The sequence below is a fragment of the Phyllostomus discolor genome, chromosome 10 (genome assembly GCF_004126475.2).
Source record: "Phyllostomus discolor isolate MPI-MPIP mPhyDis1 chromosome 10, mPhyDis1.pri.v3, whole genome shotgun sequence".
NCBI lineage: Eukaryota > Metazoa > Chordata > Mammalia > Chiroptera > Phyllostomidae > Phyllostomus > Phyllostomus discolor.
This window is the reverse complement of record NC_040912.2, coordinates 84,016,608-84,039,897: the sequence shown is the minus strand read 5'-3', so window position 1 is coordinate 84,039,897 and position 23,290 is coordinate 84,016,608. Positions and strand designations below refer to the sequence as shown.

The 23,290-nt window shown below is 42.1% G+C and overlaps 1 protein-coding gene across 1 annotated transcript in view; it reads left to right on the top strand.

The window, feature by feature from the left end:
- The window catches only part of PARP12 (poly(ADP-ribose) polymerase family member 12), a 34,523-nt gene that overhangs the window by 9,510 nt on the left and 1,723 nt on the right, over positions 1–23,290 (top strand). The window contains exons 4-11 of the mRNA XM_028526195.2: positions 2,035–2,136; positions 7,708–7,831; positions 8,843–9,038; positions 13,175–13,316; positions 16,104–16,200; positions 19,487–19,562; positions 21,471–21,598; positions 22,491–22,642. Coding sequence (XP_028381996.1) covers positions 2,035–2,136; positions 7,708–7,831; positions 8,843–9,038; positions 13,175–13,316; positions 16,104–16,200; positions 19,487–19,562; positions 21,471–21,598; positions 22,491–22,642 — 1,017 coding nt within the window. The remainder of the gene's footprint in view (positions 1–2,034; positions 2,137–7,707; positions 7,832–8,842; positions 9,039–13,174; positions 13,317–16,103; positions 16,201–19,486; positions 19,563–21,470; positions 21,599–22,490; positions 22,643–23,290) is intronic.

The window sequence follows — 23,290 nt, the reverse complement described above, 5'->3', positions numbered from 1 at the left end:
GGTTGTGAAGATGAGTTGAAATGGCTGTAAACAAGTAAGACAATCTAGAAAAATGCCAATTGGTATTGACAGGGAGTAATTCCTGCTGGGTCTGATCTGCACTGAGACGGGAGACTGCGTCTCTGTGTAGTCATCCCTTAACTCCCTGGAGAGCTTGCCTTTCAATGTAGGACCCCAAAGTTAAGAATGCCCTGCTTCACAACTCTAGGGATATCCTTTGCATTGCATTCTATTTTTATTTTTAAATGAGTGAATAAAGCATAGTTTAATGTTGACCCTCTTCTTGATAAAAATAAGTGGAATTTTTTTTAAGATTTTATTTATTTATTTTTTAGAGGGAAGGATGAGAGAGAGAGAGAGAGAGAGAGAAACATCAATGTGCGGTTGTTGGGGGTCATGGCCTGCAACCCAGGCATGTACCCTGGCTGGGAATCGAACCCGCGACACCTTGGTTCGCAGCCCGCACTCAATCCACTGAGCTACACCAGCCAGGGAACGTTTTTAGTCATTGTAAAATTGCTTTGTTCACTGCTCATCTCTGGCACCTGGGCAGTGCCCGACTCACAGTAGGCACTTAGGCATTTGTTGAAAGAGTGAGCATGCTAGGATAATAATTATTTTGTTAAAAAGAATGTCAGGCTTAGTGACAGGTACATGAGGGAATTCTGAGCAGAGACGGCTTCTGTAAGTATTTTTTGAGTCCCTGTCGTGTGAGAAATGACATGACAGAGGCTATGATACATTGGTATCCCTTGCATTTCACAACTTTGACTGGTCATTCTGGGTTCCCCATTGTTTCATTCAACAAATTTTGGTGCTTGCTGGGTGCTAGTCACTGTCCTGGGCCCTGGTTAGGTCTTGGTGACTGTGAGACACAGCTCCCCTGAGGGATGCACAGTCAGACCCACTTGTTAGCTATAGTTATGTTCAATTTTTAATAGACACCCTCTGTAAAATATTAGGTGTCAGCATTCCCTGCAGAGAAACTAATCACACTAATCTTACTTGATTTTTATATTTAACAATTATCCTTGATATGTTTTTTTTTCCTCTACATTTTCTTTGATTAATTTTGGCTAGTTTCTTTCAATACCAGGAAGCCTAGAAGTAGTCAGGTTTTGCTTTAAACAGATCTCAAAGAATTCATTTCTATTATGGCCTTGATAGCGAGGGTTGGGGACAGAAGAAGGTAACCTCCAGGACCCCACAGGTACAGGATTTGAGGCCCAACCTTTGGATGTCTGATGGGCCCATGAAAAGAAAAGGGAAGACAACAAAATGACAGGTGATGCTAAGCAGAGAAAGTTTGCTATATGCTTGCTTAAATTGTGGTAACTGGGGAGCATTAAATGTAACTATTAGGTAAAGGCTCACTGTAGTGCTACTAGTAAAGGTAAACTTTGAAATCACTTACATACCCTTGTTATATTAAAATTATTATAATTAACCTAAAGTTAATTGACATTTTATTTTGAGAAGTAAGCTTTCCATTTATTGCTTTTTCCTTGGTATTTGTACCTGATTCTAATAGTTCATTAAGAAGTATTTGTTATTAAAATTAAATGCAGTTTATAAAATACAGCCTTCTACTTGCCATCTGATGTCATCACTGCCTTAGATACCGATGAAATCTTAAACCTGTCTCAATGTTTGTGATAGTAGTTTTCCCCAGGTTCTACCTCTGGAGGTTTTGATTGAGTCAGCCTGGGGCAGAGCTGGGCATGTCTGTCTTTAAACAGGTCTCCTAGTGAATTGAGTGCACAGCCAGAGCTGAGAAGAGTTCCCATGGCATCTTCTATTTGGCCTTGGGCTCCCTGGCTCCTAAAAAGCAGAGGGCCCACCTTTATGTGTGAGTGCTTTCATCCCAAGCATTAAAGGATTTTGTGGGTTGCTTGCCCACCTTTCTTGTGCAGAGAGATGAATGAATCCTCTTTACAGGAGGAGGAATTTCTCTTCTTTGTGCCTTGAACTACTCCAACCCTATAAGTGAAGCTTCCATGGAAGCTGATATATCTTTGTGGTGTTTCTTTATAGAGAGAAGAGACAGTTCAGGTTCTGCGTCCTCAGCCATTACTAACCAGGAAGAGAATGATCAGATCTGCTTATTTCATATCTGGAAAAGTTGCAGCTTTCAAGGTAAGTCACAGGAAACTCCTTGATCCACATGTGGGTACAGTAACTGCTTCTCACTCCTGGAGCTCTGCTCTGAAGCCACCCATAAAGTTCTCTTCTCATGTAGAGGAGGTAGGCCTTCTTAATCATGAGCTGGTGTGGCATTTGGCCAAACCAGTTCTGAAACAGTTTTGATGGGGAGTTGGGGATGGAAGGAATTATTTGAGTTTGTAAAAATCAAACTGTAGATGAATTTTGGGGGCTTTAACTGTTTGGTTTATGCTGCAAGTGAACCCTTTGTCAGCTTAGCATGAGGTTACAGGTGTTCATGAGACACAGATTCCCAGTTTAGTGGGAACAAAGATAAGTGTCCTTTAAAAGGGGTGGTGGCAGACCTAGAGATGCCTTAGAAACTGGGAAGGCTCTTCCTGAGCAGGAGATACCATATTCACACTTAGGGGACAAGTAATTGTTTAAGTTGGGGTTTTCTCTTTCCAGTCCCTGTTTTATCAGAAGTAGCAATTCTTGTTTCTGTGTGTGTGTTTATATTTTTACTAAACCTTTGTTTTCTTCTTACTTCTGTCCTGGGCTTTGACTATAAAATGATTCCTTCTCAAATTCTGTGACGCCTCTTAAAAAACAACCACAACTTCTTGTTTCTTTTTTGGTTTTTATAAACTACCCAAGCAATTCATGAATACTTTGACTTTGTAGAAGTCTAATAAAACAGAGTAAAGTCTGAAGTCCTCCTTCAGTCTTCCCCAAAGGTAAACACATGCTGTGTGGTTATGATACTTGTTTGCATATTTTTCAACAGAGGGGAACATGTGACGCGTATTATTTAACTGGCTTCCTTTACTTAACATTGTGTCTTGGCGGTTTCTTCCATGTTAATATGTGTGATTCTACCTTGTTTTTAACAACATGTGTGTGGTATTCGATTAGAGTGATGTTCCATTGAATGTCTGAGTACACATGTGCATTTCCACAGATTCCTGGAACTAGAATGCCAAGTGAAGGAATATGTGTGCGTGCGCTCCGTGTGTGTGTGTGTGTGTGTGTGTGTGTACGTATGTGTATGTATGTATATGTATGTATTAAAAGTCAACACTGAGGTCTGATTTACACAATAAAATGCACCCATTTTATGTGTACATTCTTAAGTTTTGGTAAATATGTATGCCCGTGTAGCCACCACTGTCATCTAGGTATGGAACCATTCCTTTATGCCCCTTTACAGTTAATCTTCACCCCCCAGTTTACTGACCCCAGGAAATTCCTCATCTACTTTTTGTTGGTCTAGGTTAGATTTGCCTTTTCTAGAATTTCATATGAACAGAACCATACAGCATATGTTCTCCTGTACCATCTTCTGTCACTCAGCATTTTTTTTTGAGGTTTGGTCAGGCTGGAATATTCATCATTCATTCCTTTTTATTGTTGAGTAGTATTTCATTGCATTGCAATTAATTTATCCTTTCAGATATTGATGAACATTTGGGTGGTTTCCCAGTTTTTGGCTTTTGATAAATAAAGCTTTTATAAATTTTCATGTACAAGTTTTTGTGTGGATCTATGTTTCTGCTTTCTTTGGTAAAGGCCTGGAAGTGGAATTATTGGATTCTGTGATAAATGTGTGTGTAACTTTATAAAACATTGCCAAACTGTCTTCCAAAGTAGATATACTATTTTACCTCTCCATCAGCAATGTGTGAGCATTCCAGTTGTTCTGCATCTTTGTTAACACTTGGTATTGTCAGCCATTTAAATTTTAGCCATTCTAATAAATGAGTAGTAAATAGCTCATAATTTTCATTTCCCTGATGATTAATGATATTTAACATTTATTTTCATGTGCTTATTGGCCATTTGTGTCTTCTGTTAAGAATCTCTAAATCTTTTGCCTGTTTTTAGATAATAGTTTTATTGAGATATTGAGTATAATTCACATACTATACAGTTCACCTATTTAATAGTTTTTAGTATAGTCAAAAATTGTGCAGCCATTATCTTAGTCAATATTAAAATATTTCATTACCTCTGTAGAAACCCTGTAATCATTAGCAGTCACTCCCTTTCTTCCCTCCCCTCCAGCTCCTGGCAGCTATAGATTTATATTATAGTTGTATGAATTTGCCTGGATGTTTCATATAAATGGAATCATACAGTATGTGGTGTTTTGTGACTTTCTGATTTATATGATTTTTTCAATTTTGGGGGGTTTGATCTTATTATTGACTTGCAAGAGTTGAGTATTTATACAAGTTATTGTCAGATACAGGTATTGAGACTGTATTCTCCCAGTCCTTCCATGTTCATTTTCTTTATGGTATCTTTCAAAAATATAAACTTCAATATTTATAATCATTTTAATATTTTTTAATGGTTTGTGTTCATTGTACCTTAAAATCTTTGCCTATTTGAAGCCAACAAAAAGTGTTTCTCCTTTTTTTTTTTTAGAAGTGATATAGGTTTAGCTTTTATATTTAGGTCTGTTACTCTTGATCTGTTTTCTCTAATAATTATTGATTTTTCTGGTAGCTGCCTATTTGTAATTTTTCCTTCTGTCATGTGTGACTTTTTAAAAAAAATTCTCACCTGAGGATATATTTATTGATTTTGGCGAGAGGAAGGGGAGGGGAGAGAATCATCAGTGTGAGAAGGAAGCAGATTACTTGCCTCCCCGTCATGCCTCGACCAGGTATCAAACCTGCGACTTGGCTATGTGCCCTGACCAGGGATCAGACCCATGACCTTTTGATGTATGGGAAGACTCTCCAACCATCTGAGCCACCTGGTCAGGGTGATGGGTGACTCTTGATTTTCTGCTCACGTTGGTACTCAGAATCTCTGTGCTTGTAGTGGGTGCTGATTCTGATGCCAGGCTTACTGGGAAAGAGGCAGCACATCTTGCTTGGTGAGTGGGCTGCTAGGGTGTATCCTAGCACTGGGGGCTTTGATGGCTCTCTCACAGGCTTGTCTCTCTGCAGCTCTTTTATCTATACTCACATGTTCCATGGGACAAATAACAAGGTTGCTGAGCACAAGCAAGGCGCTGAGGGGAGTGCCTGCTCTAGCGGGTCCCAATTACTCTCACTGCGATTGCCTGGATATCTTCCTTGCTCCTTGTTACATTGAACTTTGAGTTTGTGAAACCTCCAGGCCCTTCCCACTTCTGCATTAGCTCTCTTCTGCATACTTTGCATGTACTTTTCTCTCTCCTTTTCCTCTATCAGTTTGATTCTGTAAAGTTCACTCTTTTTATGGAATGGTTTATTGTTTTCTAGTGCTTTTGGATTTATTTTCTTTGTGGCCTGTCATTTCAAGGGCTGTAGGGAGAAAGGGAATGTAGATATGGTTGTTTTGCTAAATTGATTTCATTTCTGTGGCTCACCTTCTAGAAAGCCTAGACTCTGGAATGCCACAATGAGGTGGGGAATATTAGCAGAAGGGAAGGAAACTGAGAAAGGGGACAGGAGGACCAGGGCGGATGTGGCAGAGAAGGGGCTTCATGCCTCCATCATTGAGCAGGGACTCAGCTCTTGCCAGCCACTGTGGTTGTAGTGGCCTGCACACACCCGCCTTTGCTGGTGCCTTCTGGCTTGTGAGCAGCCATGGCTCTCTGCTCAGCTCAGATTAAGAACCGAAAGGCTTGAACCTGCTGTTTGACTACAGTGCCTTCCCTTGGTCCCCATGTCCTTCTCAGTGAAGCATCAGCCTGGGAGGCAGTGAGTGGTGCACCTTCCCTGGAGGTGCCTTCTTAAGGGGAGAGCCTTTCTTCAGGACATCTAGGATTCACCTGTGCTGGGGTATATAGAGGTGGTGACTGAGCATTTATCGAGAATCATTTCCCTTACTGCTTCTCAGAAGAAAACTGGAAATTTTATTTGGTTGTAACCTCTGGACCACAGTTATGACTTTATCTATGCTGAGCCCTTCATTATCACTCTTATACACACCCTTAGGAGTTCAAGAGGCTCTAACTCTGGACAAGGCAGGATGTCCTGAGTCCCCAGTGTGGCTGCATCCAGCCTCGCTGAACTTGGAGGAGATTCCTTTGGTTGGGGTCTCTCTTCTTGGTCTCTGTCCTCTCAGCTATGTGCTTTCTCCTGCCTGGTTGGCCCGGCTCCAGGCCTGGCCTTTCCCACCTTCCTCCATGGTCCTTCCACCACCACCACAGAATCTCTGGGAAAGAGTAGTATTGAGACTTACTTGAAAGAGTGCTTCAAATTTTAGAGAATTTAAATTACTTTCAACTAATTTAAATTCAAGTGTCAAATTAGCCAAGCTTCATTGTTATTTTGAGAAATGAATTAAAAATGTTCAAAGGACAGTCATTAAGAAATGTCTCCCTCACATCTCTCTCCCTTAGTACCTAGATATTCTCCGGAAAGTCATTATTACCACTTCCTTTAATAATACTTTCATAAAGATTTTAAATATGCACAAGTGTATATACATAGCTTGTTTCCTTCATACACAGGTGCACCACGCATGCTTTTAGGTGCATCACTTAACTAGAAGTTTAATTTCTTGGAGTACATAATACATACTTTGGTTCAAAATTCAAAAGATGCAAAAAACAGCGAAAATCTTTCCTTATAATTCTATTCTGACCACCTAGTTTTCCCTTGCAAGGAATAATATGTGCATGGATTTGTATTTAGTCAAAATATCACTTTTTTTTCCACCACAGAAGAGGCATTCTGTACCTTGTTAGGTCTTGCTACCTAATAGCATATAACTTGGAAGCAGGTCCATAGCAGAGTGCACAGGGCTTCTGTTGCTTTTCTTTCCTGTCCCTCTTTACTCTTACAGCTTTCCTCTGTATGGATGTACCAGAACATCCTAGAGCATATTGAAAGGTAGAGAGAGGATGTGGGTGGCATTCTTGTTGAGGGTTCTGTATGAGCCAAGACAAGCCATATTGAAGTATTAGGAGCAAGCAGGGCCCTGGAGAACACAGGGAAGGTGTAGGGGGAGCAGTTAGCCGAAACCTGTAGACCTGGCCCATTCAGTATGTATACACCTGCAGACACAGCAGTGTAGCTTATAAGGACCTTCAGGGGTGTGAGGGCATGTTGATGAGAGGTTGAGTTATGTTAGCAGCCAGAAAGATCAATGTGTGCTGGAACCATACTGCTGACTCACTTGTGGTGAAATATATCTAGGGTCGGGATGAAAGAGATAAAGCTGGCTCTGTTTTCTGGTGTGATTGCTACCTGTCTACCTGCCCGATGAGTAGCAGTAATGCATAGTCAGACTGCCACCTGCAGGGATAGAGCCTTTGACCTTCTCACGATCAACTTCTTTACCATCATGAGATAAAATACACATATAATGTAACCTGCTAACATACATCATTTGAAAAATCAGTGTAATGTCCTATTAAAAAGGGAGGCATAAAAGCAAAATGTATGTAGTAAAATACATAATATTTTAATATCTAAGTACTTAGATATGACTGTACTAAGAAAGACTCCCCTACAAATTTACATAACATTCCCAGGTCAGCATGCAGCACCACACTCATTGAGAACCATGGGACTAGGTCATGCTGTCTAATGCCAAAATGTGTTTGTATTTTTATTTCAGATAAGTGCTCTAAAGTTCATTTCCATTTGCCTTATCGATGGCAATTCTTGGATGGAGGCAGGTGGAAGGATTTGGACAAAATTGAGCTTATTGAAGAGGCATATAGCAATCCTAATAAAGAGAGGTAGGAAATACATCACTTGTTTCTGCTTTGTGCCTGGGCTTTTCTGTGTAGTGTGGGAAGTTTAGACAGCACAGGTTAGTGTTGGTGTCCTTCACACACTCACACACTTAGTAAGTAAGCAGCCTGATGGGGAGGTGGAAAGCTCTGGGCTGGGAATTGGAAATTAGTCTTCATACTGGAGATCTGGTGCCTCTGTTCCCCCACTTGCTGCTCCTTTCAGGGAGAAGTTGTGAGGGAAAGACGTGATGGTAAGAAGTGAGTTCTGAATTATTTGCTGTTGGGACTCATCATGTATATATCTCTTCATTGATTAGTTCAGAAAAGGGAGAGGCAATCATTTGTGAAATTTTAGCCTTTGCCTGTGAAATTGCCTCTAGTTGACAAATGTGTTTGAAAGTATTTTTACTTCATTCTCATTCTTGAAAGATAGTTTTATTAGGTTATTTTCTTTCAGCTCTTTAAAGATTATTCCATTGTTTTCTGTCTTTCATTGCTTCGATTTCGAAGTTAGCTGTAGGTCTAAATGCAGGTATACTAGTTTCCTAGGACTGCCTTAACAGTTTACCACCAATTTGGTGAGGTAAAGCAACAGAAATTTATTCTACCACAGTTCTGGAGACTAGAAGTTAGAAATCTCAGTGTCAACAGGGCCACACTTGCACAGTAAACACTTAGCATACATCAAGCATTTTTACTTTGGTGTATGGATTTCCTTTTCTTGCCAACCCAGCAGTGTATTAAATTTTTTTTAATCAGCATTTTCTGTGTAGTGAAAGGAATGTCATGATAATGAGTTTTCCATATTACCTTGATTTTATTATTTTTGCATGGCAAAATGGATTTTAAAAAGCAGTCCTTGTCTCCCTCCTTGGAAACATTTTTTTAATGTATGTGTAGTGTTATTGTTCACGTCTACTTGCTGTGCATCTGGAAGACCGTGGGTGGGAGGTGAGAGGCCTGTGTTCATTTGGCTGGTGGAATTTTAAGTGTATCTTTCAATGCTTTTTGCAGGGTCCTGTGTGCTGATTCGGGCAACACCTTTCACACTGAGTATCTGAATTTTAAGTCTATGAAGTTCGGCACTGCTCAGGCCCGCCGTCTCTCCACAGCCTCCTCCGTCACCAAACCTCCACACTATATCCTCACCACCGAGTGGATTTGGTACTGGATTGATGACTTTGGTTTTTGGCAGCAATATGGAAAACAAGTAAGTGTGATGGAAAGAGAGCAAGTGTTTCCTCCTCAGGATCTATATGGAGGAGCCCTTCCAAACATGGGCACAAGGATTGTTCTGGGGAATCAGTGAAAGAGCCAAAGATTTCCAGATACCCTGAATCACCTGCTTTGGAGAGAATTGTGGCAAAACTAGCTGATTTGGAGTTCATTTTTCTGAGGTTTCATCTTTGAACAATTCAATATCTGTTGGCTCATGAGATCAGAATGACTAAAAGTTGTAGTGAGAGCTCACATTTCTTCATTGGTTTTGTTAAGTAGGGGTGGGAAGATACTTCTCTTACTGTGGAGCAGGCTACTCTGGAGCGACTGCCTGTGTGTGCAGGAGTGCTTGTACAATAAATTTTAAGTTTTCAGAATAAAGTTTAAGGCTTTTCAAAACTCACTTTCCACCTTACCTATAGCAGCAACTTTACAGAAGGTGGGTGAGAATAAGAAAATGGGTTTGTTTGAAGTATTGATTTGGAATCTGGATCAAAAACTGCTGCTGTCAGTTATTTGAAGATGTTCCTGAATGGATCAGATTAATGGGAGTCCTTTGGTCACCTGTAGAGGTACAAAGTATAGGGAGGTCACCATTTCTATGGGAATAGTTTCTGCAAAATGGAAATTGGAGTGTGTGGTCCAGTGGACATTTGCACTTTTTTTTTTTTTGGTTGTGAGAGTCTACGTTCAAGCTTTAGTTTCTACGTTCAAGCTTCAGATTTACTTAGATGATCTGAAACATTGTAATGTGAACTTCATGAAGTCAGGGAGCTTTGTCTCTCTTTTGCCACTGATGTGCCCCCATGTCAAGCATGATGCCTGCACCTCACAGATCCTTGGGAATAGGTGTTGGCTGGTTGAAGGACAGAGATCTTGTTGGCCTTAGGCCTGCTGGTCAATTGGAGGTGGTCATTCTCAGTGGTGGCCTCATGACTTGAGCCTTGTTCTTTGCCTCCGTTTCTTCAAGCACCAGCCTGTTTTCCTTGGCTATTACATCCACCCTTGTCCCCACTTGTCTCCCCTTTTCGAGCATCCTAGGATTTCACTCACCTCTTCTCCATGTGGGTTTGGTCAGTAGTCTCTCTAGCATTACTCTCGGTTTGGCCAGTAGTGGGAGGAGAGAGGCCATGTCTGGCATTGAGGAGGGGTGGTGGGTGATGGGTTGGTCACTCTCCAGGAATCGAGTTTATCTGGTGACAGTGTGGAAAGATGTGTTGCGGATGAGAAACACTTAGCAAATGTGATCATCTTTCTTGTTTCATTTGGAGATTTGTCTCCCTCTGAGGGAGACAAGCTCTCTGGGAGTCCGGTGGGATGACGCGTGACCCTGGGGGTAACCATGAGCAAGTGCATTTCTCTAGGTGGCTTCCCAAACCTGGTGTCACTTTGAAGAATAGGGGCCTTTCTCCACCAAATAGCCCACACTGAAGATGTTCTCCTTTTCTATGCCACTGCTCCTTAATGCAGTATAGGCAGAGTGTATGACCTCGTTAGAACAGGGAGACTCTCTGGGAATGACTGTGGGTATGATTGACCACCATGTGCTGGTGGGTCCAGATGCACACATGAAGACTTGGTAATATTTAGCCTCGTGGTCTGTTTGTACTGTGAGTGGGACCACCTCATAAGATGACCTGTCCATTCAAGCCCTTCCTTTCCCATGCACTTCTGTTGCCACCCCATATTTATATTTCTTTCTTAGTTTTCTGTTAATTGCCCATTTGAGATAGTTTTCTCGTGATTCTCCAAAAAGCTAGGCTCTTTCTGTCTGAGCTCAGGATGTACCCCACATTTCAGGTCTAAATTGCCTCCACCATATTAATTTCCTGTAGCTGCCATGACAAAGTGCCACAAACTGGGTGGCTTAGAACAATAGTGATTTATTATCTTATATTTCCGGAAGCTGGAAATTGAAATTAATGTGTCCACAGGGCCATGTGTCCTCAGTATCCTGTAGGGAATCCTTTGTTGCCTTTTCCTAGCTTCTGGTGGTCTGCTGGCAAACTTTGGTGTTCCTTAGCTTGTAGATGCACCACTCCAGCCTGCCTTTGTCATCATATGGTGTTCTCCCTGTGGATCTTCATGTGGCTTTCCTCTTATAAGAACAACAGTCATGCCGGATTAGGGGCACACCTTAACTAATTATTGGGTTGGCCAAAAAGTTCATATGTTTTTTTTCCCATAAAATAAAAGACACATTTTTCATTTTTACCAGTAACTATTGATTTGGATATTTTGAGTAGGTTGGCTATCTCCCACATGGCGTAACATTGATTGTTCTCAGTTAATGTCTTGATTTGATCACTGTCAACTTTAACTGATCTGCCTGACTGTGGAGCATCATCCATTAAGAAATCTCCAACATGAAACTTCACAAACCACTTTTGACACGTTTGATCTGTCACAGCACCTTCTCCATTTACTACACAAATCTTTTTTTTTTGCTTTTCAGTTACGTTTTTACCTTTCTTGAAATAATAAAGCATAATATATTGAAAACGTTGCATATTTTCTTCCATCTTCAATATTAAAATGGCTACACAAAAATTCACCAATTTTGATACTTTTTTAAAACATTGTGCATCTGCAATGACCCTATTTCCAAATAAGGTAGCATTTTTGAGGTACTAGGGATTAGGGGACACAGCTAAACCCATAGCCTAATCTTGTGTGTAAAAGAAATACTGTTGTGGGCCCACTGAAGTTTCCTGAGTGAAACTTGATGTTCCTGAGGTGTTGGGCTCCAGGGTGCATTACCCCATCCTAAATCCTCTTTGGATTATTCTCAATCAGCTTCTCATTTCAGTCTACCTTTTCCATTTTCCTTTTCTTATGATCTCCTCTGCTTTGACCCAGGAGCTCCACAATTATTCTCACCCTTTTGTACCTGAACAACCCATCCATCTGTGTGGAAGGAAAGACCCCATTTATTCTTCCACTTGCCAGAATCTGACTTCTATTCCCATTACTGCTCTTCTGGTCACTATTGACAAGGTTCAGAAGGTGGGACCCAACCAGGCACAGCCCTCACTGAACCATAGACACTGACCAAGGGGCAGAGGGCTTAGTTTGCCAAATCCCATGGCACTTTGCCCAGAGTGCTGCCCACTTCCTTCTCACTCTCCTGGTGTTCTTGCTTCTCCTGTGTGTCCTTCTTGGGCTTCTTTTCTACTCCCCTTGGTGAATGTTGGGATTTCCAGGGTCCAGCCCACACCCCCATTGTGTGTTCGCACTGGTGATTACATCGGCTTCTGATAGTGGTGCCCACATTGAGTGAGCTCTGTATCTCTGTCTTCAGACTAGGTCCCTTTTCAAAGATCAGACCTGTGTATCCAGACACCACCTGATACTTTTGCAGTACCTTTGCTTTTTTTTCTGGGTGCTGTGCTGTGTGCCTTGCATGCCTTATTTTAATTATTTTCCAACCTTTTGCTGATGGTATGATACCATTATGTAATGATGTGAGTATGATTTAAGTGCTGTTATTACTCTTATTGTAGAGTTGAGATCATCGAGGTTCAGAGAGGTTAAAATAACTTGCTAAGGTTATAGAGAAAATAGGTTTGGGGCCAGAATTCAAACTCAGTCTATTTCAAAATCTTAGATGTCTTGTAGGTAATTGGAATGAAGATAAGAGATGAAAATGGTTAATTGAAAAAAATAGAAGAGCTCTCCAAGGGATCAGAAAAAGAAAACAAGGAGGACTGCCCTCTGATTAAAGGATGGTGGGAATAAGACTAGATGGAGAAGAGGCAGCATTGCTCAGGCTGTCCAGTGTAGCAGCATTTGAGAATTCATTGTTGGTGTTTTACCTTCATTTGAGTACTGTATCATCCATTATGAGTAACCAAACGGCCTCTCTTCTAGTGCTCCTATGGTGGTTATCTTGGGAAGCAGCACCCATATTTACAATCTACTATTTTCTCAGGCAGCTTTTAGGAAGTAGTTGTCTTGGCTTCTGTTCTGTGCCTCCCTTTCCTGCCATATCCCTGCTCTTTTCATGCCTCCCCCATGATGCCAATACCACCATGGGCATGTCTGCTGCATGGCAAGGACAGCACCAGTGTATGTCTTCATCATTGTAGATTCTTGTCTAAATGAAGTATCCGGTTTTTCACCTTGCAGGGCATGGAGCACCCCACGACTACTGTTAGCAGCAGCGATGTGGAGAAGGCCTACCTGGCATACTGTGCATCAGGGTCTGACACCCAGGCAGCCATTCTCAAGTTCGAGGCTGGAAAACACAAATACGAATTAGACTTCAGAGGTACTTACTGACGCTCTGCCCTTGCCCAGTAGGGCCTGGCCATCTGTTGTCTGTGCCTTTCCCCCATTAACCCTGGAGGAGCTTTGTATGCACAAGGGCCTGGAAAGAAAAGGAAGGGTGGTCTCTGCCACTGAAATGCTTCCGGTCTGGAAGGGAAAACAGACCTATAAACAGATAATGCCTGTCCAGCAGAATTAAAGAGAAGATGGCTGAGGGGGTGAGTGTGGGGTAGGGGTAGGAGAAGAGGACCCCGAGGAAGGGACAGGAGCCCAAAGAGTGGAGGTACAAGCAGGATCTGCCTTTGCATACTGATGGTTGTCCTGTTGGCCGTGGCCAAGTCCCTCTGTGTCTGAGGATTAACCTTAGTCCCCAAAAAGTGTCGTAGTGATTCTGCTGTGAAGCTTTGCCTTATACTTCCCAGTGTGGCAACGTTAATACCTTTTCAAAAGGTGCCTTTGACATAGATGGGCTGTCAGGTTAAATGCTTGGTAGATGCATACCTTAATAAAAAGGTGCTGGGAAGCATAGTTTTATATGCTCACAGTGACCTAAATCTGGGCCTTAAATGACTTGTCCCTTTTGCCTTTACAGAAGCAGGCCAGACACTCTTTGGCCAGGTCTTCTAGTGACTGATTTTGTGGGGACTTTTTTTTTTAAGTTTAGTTTTTTGGTAACTTCTCTTAAGATATTTCTAGGTGTATTTATCAGTCTAGCCTTATTTGATTCATTTTTGCCTTTAAGTTCATATTTAAACCCTGAATCCTCTGAATGATCAGCATTTTTTTTTTAAGGGAGTTAAAGTGGGCTTTCTTCTAAACACGGTTGACTGTTTTCTCTATTTTTGTGGACCTTTATTTTATTCTGTGTGGAGGGCAGTAAAGTGTCTTTAGTGAATTACCCTAAAACTGCTTTAACTGCTTGCTTTTAGCCAGTTGTTTTTGCTTGTGGTTTTGTAGCACTGGTGGTTTTGCTTAAGGTAGAGTGGCTGCCGTCTCAGTGGGCCCTTATAGGGATCCTAAAATGTCTACTGTTCTTCAGTGGGAACTGCTTACCAGCCTTGAGCATCTGTGGGCAAACACCAACCAGTCCAGTCTGATAAACACGAGGTCCCCAAAAGGGACAGTGAGAGAGATGCAGCATAATAAAAGTGGGGACTGCCCTAAATATGAGGTCTATATAATGATCACCCATCTGATTGCTAGTTTGAAATATTTGTTGAAATATCTGGGGAATATCAAAACAAATCAAAATTGTCAGATGGAACTTTGATCATTCTCAACCTAGGCTGTACCTCCAGGGGGCAGAACAGAAAGTCAGATGGGGGGTGGAGCACACGCATGCAGTTGACTACAGATTACAGGAGAAGCATGTTCGCTACTGACTGCCTCAGGCTCACCTGGGTAGACAGCGTGGTGGTGGTTGTGGTCAGATAACAATAGCCACAGAAGAAGCTTGGAATTGGTTAATTTTGATCCTCACAACCTCATTACAGGGTATAATGAAAGCAAGTTTTGGACCCAAATCTGCCACTCACATTTATTAATTTATTAGGAAACAAATATATTTAAGAAACACGATAGGCCAGATGACTTGTTCTGTAGGATCAGGGAAGATTCAGCTGTTTTTTAGGGACTCCTGTTATAGAAGAGTGACTCAAGACAAATAGCAAGATTCTGGAGGCTGAATTCTAACATTTGTTAGCTGGCTCCAGTCAGAATCTGCATAGGCAGGGCTTGCTTAGGGACTTAACCTCATGTGTCCTCTTCAAGGGTATATTAGGGAAAAGGCCTCACCATCTGTCCATGGGAGGATAGCGGACGGGTCCCACATACTTAGCCAGTTCACGTGTTGAGTAACTTTTAATTTCATTAGTAAAAACCCACTTAAGATTCAACACAATGTTAGTCAACAGGTTAATAAAATTTGTGTGTTTATTAGCAGAGTATATTGATGAGAGGTTGAACAGTGGGTAACAGAAGGGGTTGTAGTAGCAGGGTCTGGGGCCTGGGCTCTCATTAGAACATGGGGTAACTCCCAGAAGTGCTTGATCTTGACGACCACCTGGGCAGTAGCATAGGGGACATATGCCTCAAATGTAGTAAGGTAAGATAGTTAGAGACAAATTAATATTAAAATGCTTTTTAAATAAAAATATTGTACTCTAGGTATGTAAAGTCGAACTTGACAGGGTTTTCTTGGAAAGTGGGGACATGTAATCTAATTTGTAGGAGGTATCTGTAGTTTTTCAACTTAAAGGTTGGTGTCCCTTTAACCCTCAGGATGAATGTGAGGATCTTAAGGATGGGTGTGGGTCAAGAAATTTGTTTATTAAAGATGGTACAGGTTTTACAAGGTTGAGAAATACTGCTATAGAGTCAGTTTATTCTAAGTAAGAAAGAAAAGCCATAAGAGTAAAATTATTATATTAATTCTAAATCCCACTGGCTCAAGATGTGATAATTCAGTCTGAGGCTGGGCTGAAGCTTTTTTTATATCCAAACTGGGAAAAATTGCTAAGCAAAATAATAGTTTAAACAGGATTGGAAGGAACAATTTAAAAGCACTCATGTATAATTGATATGTCAATTACTAATCATTCATGTATTCATTAAACCCAGTCTCCTAAGGATTCCTATTTTCTTATGAATATTTGAAATGGGTAAAACTGCCTTATTTTTAACAGACTGATGCTGGGCTTTGTATGTTTGCAATACCTTTCCAACCCATTTAATTTGTTTATAAAGCACTGACATTTCTGTGTTTATGGGATTTTTTTTTTTTTTTCAGATTTTATCCAGAAAAACCTGGCCTTTGGCACATCGAGGAAGGTTTGTCGAAGACCCAAATACATATCTCCTCAGGATGTGAAGGTGAAGCAAGCCAGGTAATTGGCATTTGGAGAACTAGTCACTTACTGTGTGTATCAGTTGGGGTGTGCTCTGCTGTGTACAGAGAACCTCAATTGGCTAAAGCATCAAAGAAATTTGTTGGCTGTGAACTGAATGCCCCAGCACTCTCTGTGTCTGAGGTTTCTCTGCCTGGCCCTTGATCTTTTATTATTAAAAGTGTAATGCCACAAAGGATGATCTGGTGTATGTGCTGTTTCATATTGCGGAGGTGGGGTCATCAGGTTAGAGTCCTACAAGGTCAATGCAAGTTCCTCTTTATGGGGGTTGAGCCATTATGCACTAGTCCCAGAATGCAAGAGGCGTCAGTTTCCCTTGACTTTGCCAACAGAGTGGTTAAACTCTTAGATTTTTGCCATTCTCATAGGTGGGAAAGGGTATATCAGTGCATTTTAATTTTCTCTCTCTTGTAAGTAAGGCTTACTGTTTCTTCTTAATGTGTAAGGGCCATTTGCCTTTCTCTTTCTGTGGACTCTGTTTTTTCGTCTATTTTTCTATCAACCTTTTGGTATTTTTCTTAAATAGAAGAGCCTTTTTATCTACTAGGAAGATCAACCCTTGTTTTATATAAATTGAAAATATTTTCCCTTGGTTTATTTGACTTTTGGCCTTGTTTATGAATAATTTTACCACACAGAAATATTTATTTTATTTTTTTAGTTAAATGTATCAGTCTCTTCTGTGTATTGCTTCTGGATTTAGAATTTTGGTCAGCTGTGACCATTCCTACTTCTGGAAGTCATTTTTGATTCTTTCCGTCTCCAGAGCCTACCCTAGGCACAGTTTGTAAACATGTCTTTCTTTCTGAGACTGGATCTCTTCTAATCACTAACTTCGTCTGCAGAGTACCATAAGCAGATGCCACACTATCAGAACTAAAAGTGGAGGTGTTGTTTTGTTTTTTTTTTAATCAAATTCAGACTAAGATATGAGTGATTCAAAATCTGCTTGTGCTGTAACCTGAGAGTCATACAAGTAGATGCAGTGAGGTGTGAGGTTCTTCTAACTGGTGCGATGAGCTAGTTGTCATAACTCCAGTAGGCAAGTCTGCTTGGGTGTCTGTTGCCATCTGGGACTCTTTAGGCTTGGTCAGTTTCAGAAAGAAGTTCTCTATTCATTGTACAACAGTTAACAGGGTCACAGTTGTTTAATGGGAAGTTCAAAATGTCATTTACACATCAGGTACTAGGTTCAGTTCTTTACTGTCCTTCCATCCTCCATAGAGATGTTTTATTCATGTGACTGGGTCTTATTATTTCCTTTCTTACGTTCTTTTGGATATTTTTTGTTATTTCATTATGTTATCCTCCACTAGTTTGGAAGTTACACAGTGTTACTATTTTTTTAAGACCACATGAAGTCAGTCAATTTTTCTGCTCTCCTGTTAACTAATATAAAGACTTTCATATAATTTATTCCATTTACCTTCCTCTTGTTACTTTTAATTATTTTTGGAAATTATGAAAAGAGTTATACTCCTAATAGCATCAAGAGAATAAAATACTTAGGAATAAATTTTTAAATAACTGAAAAACTCACTCTCTGAAAACTACAGCAACTTAGATTATTTTTAATTTAGTGAGGCATTGTTATTTTATACTATGAACATTTCATTAAATTTACTCAACATTGTTACCACTTTCTTTGTCCTATCAAATTTCCTTAGATAAAGGTCTGTTGGAAAACTGTTTTGTTTGTTTAAATATATCTTTATTTTGTTCTCAGTATTGAAAGATATTTTCACTGGGTATAGAAATTTCGGTTGTATTTTCTCTTAGAACATTGACAGCGCTACTCTCCTGTCTTCTGGCTTTCATTGCTGCTTTGGAGAACTTAGCTGTGTAACTGGTGTTCTCTGCCTGAATTTTTTTCCCTCTGGTTACTTTTAAGATTTTCTGTTGTCTTGGTGCTACAGATTCCCATTATTGCATGTCTGGGTATGTGTTTTTATTTATCCTGTTGGAGATTCTTTGGGATTCTTGAACATGTGAGTTGGCTCATCTCCTTAGTTCTCTGTGGATATTGCCTCCACACTGGTCTCTGTCCTCTCTTTGGATTTCATTTAGGTCCTGACCAGATTCAGTCATTCTCGCACTGTTCTCCGCATCTCGGGGTCTTCCATGTATTTTCTGTCTCCTCACTGTGGTTCATATTCTGCAGAATTTCATTTCCCATATCATTCAGCTCACTCATTCTCAGGTGATCTGATCTGCTAGTAAGCATGTCCATTGAACTCTTACTATCAAGGATTGTATTTTTTATTTTTAGAAGTTCTGTTTGGTTCTTTTTCAGATCCTCCAGGTTTTTTTTTAATATAGTTTCCTGTTCCTTTCATGATTTTAGTCTTTCTTTTATTTCTTTAAACATAGGATAGTTGTTTTATACTATACCTGATAATTTCAGCAACTTAATTCTTTGTGAGTCTATTTCTGGATGATTATTGCTCATGGGGACTTGTTTAGTTATTTTAAATTGTGCTGCTTTCCTGGGAATGTTATTTGTGGGAGTTCTTTGAGGCTGAGGATGAAGGTCTCATGCCAGCACAAACAGAAGGTAGATCTAGTGTAGGAAGAACAGAGCATTCTGAAACTGAGTAACAATGATTTAGAATTAGTTTTTCAGTCTTTGTTCCCAAATTCTTTGGGCCACATGTCTTTTAGAACTCAGTTTTTACTTATTTTTATTTTTAGAAAGATCACATGCTGCTTGTATTACATGACACACAGCAATTAATATTTCTGCAGTAAAAACTATGCATAGCCACTTTAGGAAAGATCTATAGAGACCACAAGTAGCCTCATCAGTTCAAGTCAAAGTTCTACTGCCAAATGAATTTTCACATCAGTTTGATTTTATATGCCAGTTGATGCTATTTGTAATAATAATACACCTCATTGAGGCTGTTTGTAATAATAATTCAGAGCTCTTTAATACAAATTTCAGAGCTCTTTGAATTTCAAAATAATGGATAAGGGTCTGTGTGTGCTCCTTTAATCATATTCTGTTTCCGTTTTGGCAGGAGTTAGGGTACAGGTGAGAAATGGATCCCTCAGGCCTGACTGTTTCGGCTTGGGCCACTTAGAGAAAGATGAAAGTGCTCTCATAAGGTGGATAGTGTGCTCATGTGCTCCTCTCCTTCTCTCAGCTTTTACAAAGGAGATGCCGAGACTCGAGATTGGTGATATTGGCTAGTGGAGGCCACCTGTGGTAGTCTGCTTATGTCTGAGAACTAAATGTCTTAGTGTTTTTGTTTACATTTTATAGCAATGTCAAGTTTCAAGGCCCAAAGAACATCCCAGACCATTGGGACCCCTCAGCCCTGGCAGACTCTGACTTTAAGGTATGGGACTCCAGTTTCCTTGGGTTGGGGAGGAGAGTGTTCTTTGAGATAGGTGAGTATGAGTGACTAGGTTGTTTTCTCCACCACAGAAGAAGCTGTGAGGCCACGGCTTGTGAGGGAAGGTAGAAAGGAATGTGTCGGGATTTTTGTTTTTCAGGTCTTAAGGATTTTAGGGTTGGAGCCCATCCAGGAGATGGCTGTGGTCCTGAGAGGAGAGGATATGTTACAGATAGAGGATGATAAGCTGGAAATTTTCTAGAGAGGAAAATTTTGTAGAAAGCTCAACAGCTGGGCTCAGCCAATAAGTATTAGTTTTACTAAACAAGAAAGGAAAAGAAACCACGGGATAGTTTGAGTACGATGAGGAACATCTAGAGTGGGAACTTCGGTCAAAAGGTGCTAGATGATACAAGACAAGAGAAGGAACAGTCAGTTCAGTAGCTCCTTTAGGTCCTTGTCAAAATTTGGGAGCTGCATGGAATTCAGTAGACTACTCAGGCCATGGTCCAGCGCTGCCCCACCCAGTTAGGGCACTCAGGCTGGCCTCTGATGGCTGGCCTCTTGCCAAGCACGTTGCATACCAGCTTTTACAACATGAACGTCACTGCCCTGGGAGGACTCGTCTTGTCAGGCAAGTGTCTTTCAGTATGTTCTGTCAACCTGTATGTTCTCCCACCTTTGTCTGCCAAACTTTCAGACATCAGCAGTTCAGGCAAGAAGTGTGAAGGGCTGGGTGAGTTGACAGCAGCACTCAGATGTCAGGACAAGGCGACCATATTGAGGGGATTAGGGAAGGTGTCACTGGGTCCACATCTAAAGGGTAGCTGGTGCTTGTCAGGCAAAGGTGGGGGAACATACAGGTTGATGGTTACTACATGCAGAGCAGCCCAGGTCAGGGCATGGGGTGTCAGGCATGTCTTGGATGTAGGGTGTGCATAGGGGGACAGGAGAGAGGTCAGGGCTATAATGTGGAGTGCCTTGGTCATTGGCCAAGCAACAGCTGTGACAGGTAAGGGAGCCCATGAGGATCTCTGGTTTGGAGGGAGCGGGGCAGGCTTCCGTACTTGAGGAAGAGGAGCTTGGCAGCTTCCATGAGATGGGAACCGAGAAACCAGAGTCAGGATTTGAGTTGCAGGAGACGGATGGACATGCCAAGGCCCACTCATAGTTTCTTTGGCGGGGGTGGGGTGGGGCTTGAGGTGATTACTCTAAGGCTGCACTTGGGGTGGGGGAAGGGGATGGTGTAGAGGGACTCCCCAGAAATCCTTAAATGGTCTGTCACTGGCTAAAGCCTCGTGGCGCTGGGAATAGGGAGGCTGATTACGTGGCCCAGGCTGCAAATGCAGGCATTTGTACATTGTCACTCTGTGTGACAGTTGGCTCCCCTTGGTCAGGGGCCCCTCCTGGGCCATCAGAGGTGCTCTTTCCTAGAGCAAGAGACTAAGGGAGAGGTGGGCTCTGGGAGGAGGACTCGTCGGCCATGCTCCTGAGTTGCCCTGTGCTCATCTGCCAGCCTGGCCTTTCCATCAGCACTTGCAGTGTGCGGCATTCACACAGTACCACTGCTCATGGCAGCATTTGCCCCGTCTGCCAGAACTGTGCCTTCCACATTTATTGCCATCGACTCGGTCTTGTAGACTATGTGTGGGGTCAGAAGAGCAGGGTCCTGGGGACACCTACAATGGTGCTGATGTAAGCATCGCATGCCTGGCCTTCGGGCAGGTTTCACAGTGAACACAAACTGCGCTCCTCCTACACCTGGAGAGACTGCCCCTTGGGCCAGAGGGGAGAGTGGTAACCACCATCTGGGCTCACTTCGGCAGTTCTAGCATTTTAGGAGCGACCTTGGGAAGAGATTGATCTATATTCCAACTTTGATGATAATATAAAACTCTTTGCCCCTTGCAGCTGGTCACCCTCAGTTCTTCCTCAGAAGAATATCAGAAGGTCTACAATCTCTTTAACCGTACTCTGCCCTACTATGTTCAGAAGATCGAGCGTGTCCAGAACCTGGCCCTCTGGGAAGTCTACCAGTGGTACGTCAGAGGCTTGCTGTTGACATTCTGGTGACCCTAGCCCCTCACATCTATATGTAGTAGGCTAGCTGCTTAGTAAACATGCTCTGGGCTTCAGGGACAATCCCAGATAGTGGCCACTGCTCACCCAGTGCTGCCAGAATTGGGAACCATGTCCCGCTTTCTTACCCATCTCATCATCTTTATAACTTAGTGCTGCGTGTTCCCTCAGAGAGGCAAGGGGAATGAGGCTTCCATAGTGATAAAGTCAGTACTCATGCTTGTATTCTCTCTCCCTAAAGATTGACCAGATTGTGCAGTGTAAGCCACCCACACCCCGGGTAACATAAAGCTGTTATCCTGATAGCCAGAGAGCATGGGCCTCGTTTTTATGGCTGAGAACCAGCATGTTCTTGGGCACTTGCCCATGAGGAGATTTGCAGCAGGTCACCATGGCAGGCCTGGGGTTCTGCTGGCCTGTCCCCACAAAAGGTTGGAGCATTCTCCTCTGTTCTCTGGGTCCAGTGATGAAATCAGGGTGACTTACAGGGGAGGGGAGACGGATGGACCCCTTCCCCGAACAGCATCCTCAAGCTCCCCCGGCTAAGCTTCTCGAGGAAGCAAAATGGTAGAGACGAAGCATGCCTGTCTTCCCAAGGCTGGTCTGCTTTGGGAGTGCGGGTCGCTGCCGGAAGCCCACAGTTGTGGAGGGAAAGGCTTCCCTTTGCTTTTCATCCCATCCCTGTGCTCCACCTTTTCCCTCCCTGGCCCATGGCTTGAATTTCATAGATCTGGATCCGTGTCTCATGGTCTCAGGACGCTTCTAATAATATGTGTGTTCTTGGGTCAGGTAGCCTGTATTTGGTGCTAAGTATTCTCTGCCTCCAGCACATATTTTCTCCTGTGATTCTAGGCAGAAAGGGCAGATGCAAAAGAAAAATGGAGGGAAAATGGTAGATGAGAGACAGCTGTTCCATGGTACTGATGACGTTTTCGTCGACGCCATCTGCCAGCAGAACTTTGACTGGCGGATCTGTGGTCTGCATGGCACTAACTATGGCAAAGGTAAGGGTGAGGACAGCCTCCACCAGCAGAACCTGGCCTCCTGCGCTGTGCTGTCCAGGGCTTAGGAAACTGTTTTACAGCCAACTGATGATTGGGGGTGGGGAGACAGTGTAAGCTCATGTGCTGGTTGATACTTAGGGAGGAGTGGTCCTGGCCATCTGTAGGGATGCCCAGCTGTCAGCATCCTTCCTCTCACTCTGTGCAACCAGAGCCTGACCCAAGGTTTGAGCATGGTTGGCCCTGCTTTAGGCTGTGGTTTTGCTTCCCCAAGTGATGGTCCTGCACCCCTGTGGAGTGGAGGCCTTGGGAGATGGTAAGCATGAGTTGGGAGAGGGAAGGGGGTGCCTACCCAACTCTGTGCCTGTGCCCTTTTGTTAGAATGGAATTCTGAATGGCTCGGATACACTCATGTAAATGTGCCACTGTAGCCATATGGTGAATTTTCTGAGTGTTTCCCTGTCTCTCGCTTATTTTTAAACTTTATTTGGAAATAATTTCAAATTTATAGGGAAGTTGCACAAACAGTATTTTAAAAACTCCTGCATAAATTCCTGTGTACGTTTATCTAGATTCATCTGTTTTAATGTTTTGCCATGTTATCTTTATCCTCCCCCATTTTTTTCTGAACCATGTGTAATTAGGTGGCAT